The sequence below is a fragment of the Aptenodytes forsteri genome, unplaced genomic scaffold, assembly GCF_000699145.1.
Source record: "Aptenodytes forsteri isolate BGI_AS27 unplaced genomic scaffold, ASM69914v1 Scaffold422, whole genome shotgun sequence".
Taxonomy (NCBI): Eukaryota; Metazoa; Chordata; class Aves; order Sphenisciformes; family Spheniscidae; genus Aptenodytes; species Aptenodytes forsteri.
Genome location: NW_008795687.1, coordinates 260,327 through 265,992, shown reverse-complemented (window position 1 = coordinate 265,992; position 5,666 = coordinate 260,327). Strand labels below are relative to the sequence as shown.

At 61.0% G+C, this 5,666-nt stretch overlaps 1 protein-coding gene across 1 annotated transcript in view; it reads left to right on the top strand.

Annotated features, from left to right (window-relative positions):
* LOC103901815 (tyrosine-protein phosphatase non-receptor type substrate 1) overlaps positions 1 to 3,680 on the top strand; it is a 4,122-nt gene extending 442 nt beyond the window's left edge. The window contains exons 3-9 of the mRNA XM_009282761.1: positions 10 to 325; positions 565 to 879; positions 1,017 to 1,367; positions 1,635 to 1,736; positions 2,200 to 2,221; positions 2,644 to 2,683; positions 3,426 to 3,680. Coding sequence (XP_009281036.1) covers positions 10 to 325; positions 565 to 879; positions 1,017 to 1,367; positions 1,635 to 1,736; positions 2,200 to 2,221; positions 2,644 to 2,683; positions 3,426 to 3,680 — 1,401 coding nt within the window. The remainder of the gene's footprint in view (positions 1 to 9; positions 326 to 564; positions 880 to 1,016; positions 1,368 to 1,634; positions 1,737 to 2,199; positions 2,222 to 2,643; positions 2,684 to 3,425) is intronic.
* Positions 3,681 to 5,666: the final 1,986 nt, after the last annotated feature.

Here is a 5,666-nt window from a genome sequence, read left to right as displayed (position 1 = left end):
GCGGTGCAGCAGCCCCAGGACAAGGTGTCGGTGACAGCGGGGGAGACGCTCAACCTGACCTGCACCATGTCCGGAGGCGGTCTCCCTGGCGCCGTGAGGTGGCTGAAGGGCCTGGGCAGTGGGAACGAGACCGTCTACGAGCAGAAGGGCTCCTTCCCCCGCGTGACAAGGGTAGTGAGCGAGTCCGACACGGACTTCAGCATCCACATCAGGGATGTTCGCCCCGAGGATGCCGGCACCTATTACTGCGTGAAGTTCAAGAAATCGCTGCTTGGTGGTGATGAGGTGTTTCAGCGTGGAAATGGCACGGAGGTGTCCGTACGTGGTGAGTGGGGCTCCCGGTGGGAACCAGCCCTGCTGGGCGCAGCCCCCATCCCAGCCTGGTGGGCTCTGCTTGGGGCGAGCGGGGATGGGGAAGGGGCTTGGGGGCCGATCCCAGGAGAGGGTCCCGTGGGCCGTCCCCGGGTGTGTCCATGCCCCCACGGGAGACCCCGCTCCCTGCAGCCCCGGGGCTGGGCGCAGGTGGCAGAGCCCGGTCTGATGGCCCCATGCTTCTCCCCACAGCCAAACCCACCCCTCCGGTCGTGTCTGGGCCTGGCCACAGAGTGGGGCCGGGGAAACCGGTGTCTGTCACCTGCACAGCCGGAGGGTTCTTTCCCGAAGACATCCATGTGAAATGGCTCAAGAACAACGCCTTGATCTCGGCTCAGCAGCCCCAGATCACCCCTGGCCCGATGAAACTCTCCTACAACATGTCCAGCACTGTGACGATGATGCTGGGGAAGGATGATGTCCACTCGCAGCTCGTCTGCGAGGTGGAGCACACCACGCTGACGGTCCCGCTGAGGGAGGTGTACCAGCTCAGCAAAGCCCTGCGAGGTGAGGGCTGGGGGGACGACACTGGAACTCAGGGTGTCCAGCTTCTGTGGGGCTGGGGGTCCTGGGGTGGGGACAGGGCACTCTGTGGGCAGCAGAGCTGGGGGACGCCAGGCACCAGGCGCTGCCTCTCTTCCCAGTTTCCCCCAGTGTCCGTGTGGTCGCTGACCCGCCGAGCCCCATTGAGGTGAACAAGACCGTGAACTTCACCTGCCATGTGAACGGGTTTTACCCGGGAGATGTGGCCGTCACCTGGCTGGAGAATGGGACGGAGATGAAGGTGGAGAACACCTCCCGGCTGGTGGAGACTCCCCAGGGCTTGTTCGAGCTGAGGAGCCTGGTGGAGGTCAAAGCGACGGAGGAGAAGAACGGGACCGTGTTCACCTGCCGAGTGGTGCATGATGCCCAGAACCCCATCAGCGAGATGGCTGCCCTGCGGATCGCCGCCCCAGCCAGGGATGGACTGAGCGACTGGTCTCAGACAGATAACAGTGCGTGAGAGCTGCTGGGATGCGGTCCCTGCCAGGGAGGCTTTAGGATGTCACCCCCCTGAGAAAGCTCAAAGTCCCACCAGAATCTGGTTCAAGGACACAAAATCTCCATATTGGGGGGCTAGGGGGGTGTGATGCTGGCAGGTATCGAGCTGTCATCCTCGGTGCTTTGGCTGTCACCAGGCCAACCCCAGCTGTAAGGCTGCAGGGACTCGGTTGGTACCAGCGTTTTCAGGCCTGTGGTGACCTTTTTCATTCATGTTTCAGACAATTTGCTCCTCATCTATATTGTGGTGGGAGTGGTCTGCACTGTGCTGGCACTGCTGGTGACTGCAATTCTTTACCTCATCCGGGCAAAGCAGAGCAAGGGTAAGGAAACCAAGTGCACGGCAGGGAAGCAGCTGCTCCTGACCCCCTTCTCCCTCTCCCTCGAGCATCAGGGCTTGGGCACTGAATTCACGGCTGTGCTGCTGCAGCTCCTGCCCAAAGGGGAGGACGGAGCAGAGCTGACCGGGTTGTTTGCAGGCTGCAGGGAAAGCTCTGCCTGATTGCCGCTGCGTGCCAATGCCTGCCAGGAGCAGAGTCAAACGTGGTGGTTGTTCCTGGACCTAAAATGTCTGACACCCCCCTGCACCTCCTGCCCTCTGCCAGGAACGGTCCTGCAGTAAATGGAGTGAAACTCCAGAAAACTGCAGGCACTTGCCTCTGGGAAAAGACGTGTATCTGCTCTTGCAGCAGTCTCTGCATGTGGGCTCCTGTGCCCGGGGAAGCGGGGGGGGTTATGTTGTTTCCTGAACTATTTTTTTTTCCTAAACTATTTCTCTTCTGGCAGGTAAAAGCTCGCCATCTGCTAGGTAAGTGCTGATCTCCTCTAGTCACCGAGTAACCTGTGGGCACTCTGAGCTGGACACCTCCAGCCTGCAAACGAGGTCCCTTGGGATCGGGACAGAGCTGGATCCCCAAAAGCTTGTTGTGAAACAGAAGGCAGGAGCCCAGGCTCTGCTGATCTCCCTGGTTGTGGTTCTGCCCCCACAGTGATCTTGTACCCAAACACTTGGCTTTTGGTGAGGCTGAACAAGCGGGTGGGAGCCAGGTCTCCAGCCTGCAGAGATGTAGCTGGACCAGCACGTGAGCAAACGCTCGCTTGGTGAGGACTCATCCTGCTCGGGGCTGCTGCGAGGACCTTGTTTTGCATCTGAATCCCCCACTGCTCCATCACTAGGGAGGAGGCAACAGGGCACTTGGTCGATCTGACTTGTTTTGTTCCCCCTTTCAGGTTACATGAGCCGGAGAAGAGCAGTGAGGCCACTACCCAGGTGTGTCGCTTAACCCCGGGACCCGGGGAGGGGAGAGCACCAGACGTGGGAGTGGAGGGTGGTGGTTCCTCTGTGAAACATCTCGGTGTCTCCAGTGGAGGGTGGTGGTTCCCCTGTGAAACGTCTCAGTGTCTCCACACTGTGGCTGGAGAGGGAAGAGAAGCTGCCCCAGGGACGGGGTAGCCACTTTCCAGCATCTCTTCTGCCTTCGCACTCTCTCCTCCTCCTCCTCCTCCTTCTCCTCCTCCCCCCAGGAAAGTCTGGGTTTGTGCTGCCTGGAGAACCAGCTGTGTGATAGCCAACCAGGCTATTTGTGGAGTTATTTTTGCACTTGGTGACACAGTTACGAGCAAAGTCGTGATCAGCAGCAATCTGTCCATCCCACCCAGCCTCTGCCAGCTCCCATGCGGGCGTCGCTGGGCAGGCTAGCCCCTGCCCATCCCTACCAGGATGGGGTGACGGGGCAGCTGCAGTGGTGGCTCTTGAATCGCGGCGGTGGCTCTGAAGCCTGTCAGTGGCAGCGGTGGCTGGTGATTTGAAGGTGTAGCACAGGGTAAAGCATTGCTGCAGGATCGTCCCGGCCAGCTGCTGGCATCGTTGCCCCTGTACAAGCAGAGACCGAGCTGTCCCGGGTCGAGCTGCAGCAGGATTGATTTCAGCGTGGGGCTTTGGTTTGGTGCGTGGGCGGGGGGGGGGTCCTTGCTCATCCTCCCAGAGGAGGAACTCTTGGTGTCTCACGCAGGAATCCGACCCCAACAACCTGACCTACGCGGACCTGAACTTCGACAGAGAGAGGAAGACCATCCGCCGGATGGTGGAGATGAGCCAGCAGTCAGAGTACGCCTGCATCCAGACCAGCCGGGCGCCTGCCGGCGACGACAACCTCACCTATGCCGACCTGGACATGGTGCACCTCAGCAAGGCACCCAGGCGTCCGGCCCCATGCCCTGAGGAGGCCAGCTCCGAGTACGCCAGCGTCCAGATCCCGAGGAAGTGAGCAGGGCTGCAACGGCTGCCGGGACCCCCTGCCCAGCGGGGAGCCCCCCTGCTCCTCCCCGGGAGGATTTTATTGGAAGCACTGGGAGTGATGTGAAGATGCGCTGCGGTACCCCTGTTTTGGGGTAGAAATGCAGCCCGTGTTACTGTGGGGATCAGCTCCCATCCAGAGACCTGATTTTTGGAGGCAGCTTGGTCCCTGGGGCTGCTGGCTCCATCCCGCGGGGGCTGCTCGGCCTCGGTGTGCCGGCTTTGCCCACACGTGGGTTAAGTCAGCAGAGCAGCGGCTCCTCAGGAAGCTCCAGCCGGGCTGAGGGGATGGGGACAGTGCCTCCACGCCAGCTCCCATGGGGATGCCGCTGCCCGGCCAGGCTTGCACGGCTTCCTATAGCCGCCCCAACCCTGCAGGGACTGGCCAGAGCCCCCGCGCTGCCTTCTGGGGGTCTCTGCCGCCAGCGCCTAGAAAACAAACTCTGGCTTTAAAGGAAGGACCTAAGTGTCTGCCTCTCTCTTCCCAAGTGTCCCTTCTGCGGGACCTTGGTCTCGCACCAAGGCCAATGAGGCTGGGAAGGCCGGCGAGCCAAGTCCCCCTGCTGCGGGCTTTCCCCTGTCCTGCCACCCAGGGAGGCTCCGGAACGGCTCCCCGGCACCGAGCATCCTCCTCCTCTTCTTCCTCCTCCTCCTCCTCCTCCTCCATACAGCCTTGCCCGGACCGGGACCCACCGGCGCTGCCCCAGGCTTGTACAAAGCGTGCAGCTCCACGCTGGCCGGGCTGCAGATGCCCCCGCCAGCCCGGCTCCCCCGGGAGCTCCCTGCAGGTACCGTGTAACATGTTTTGACTGTTTGACATGTAACTGTTAATTTTAGAGCTAAAACCCAATGTTTTGTGTTGTACGTGGGTGTACTGCTGTGTACTTAACACTAGAATAAGATGTGCAAAATTAAGACCGAGGCCTCACTAAAGATCCCTAAACCCCGTAGAGTTTAAAAGAGACTTACGCGCCCCCCCCCACCAGCGCTGCTGTGGGGGTCAGGCAGGCTCCTCCCAGCCCACCCACGAGGACAAGTGTCTTCCATGTGCCCCTTCCCTGGGACACCGCGTGGGTCCACCACCCTGTGTTGGCTCCTGCAGCACCTGGGTGGCCTTGCAGCAGCGGGCACGCATGGGGCTGGCCCCCCACAGCTGCTGGCGGGGGGCTGGGGGGGCCTGGTGATGCTTTGAGAATGATGTGACTGCTTGTACAGACTATTTTTTTTTTTTCTTTTTTGCTTGCAAGATATTTTTATAATAAAAGTGAAAAGTCCTGTGCTGCTCCTGCACATCAGTGTGTCCCTGTGCTCAGGGTGGTCACCTCATCATCTGCCCTGGGGGTGCAAGGTAGGGTGGGGGTCAGCATGTCCTGCAGCAAGGGGAGGGGGGGCTCATCCTGCACAGCCCTGCGAGGAAGGATGAGAGAGGAAGAGGAGGAAGATGGCAGCAGCAGCAGGAGGTTGAGGCTGAGATGGGGGCTATGGCAATGGTCCTTCTGGGCAGCATGAGGGAGGGGAGGAGAGACCAGGGTCTGGGCCAGCTCTCCCCAGGCAGCCCTGCTGTATCCTTGGGTGCCCCCTTCCACGGGAGGTGAGCTGGAGCTGGGGTGCCCAAACTGGGGTGCAGGCAGGCAGGCTGGGTGCTAGCTGCAGCCTGTGTCGTGGGTGAGCTGAGTGTGCCAGTGCTCTGCAGTGACTTCCCCCCTTTCCCACCCCAGAGCTGGTGCCTCGGCTGTGTCTGGCACACAAGCTGTGTCTCGCTGGGAGCCTTGGCACGAGTCTTCCTGTGGTGATGAGCAATGCAGAGGGCGAGGCTACAAAGGAGAAGTTCAAAAGGGAATTTGCTGCCCAGGCTGGGCTTTCTCAGCACTGAGCTGCTGCCGGCGGGCTCACGCTGTCCTCAGAGCGTGAGCGGGAAGGGGACAGCTTGGCCACGGCCCTCGGCATGGCTGCCACT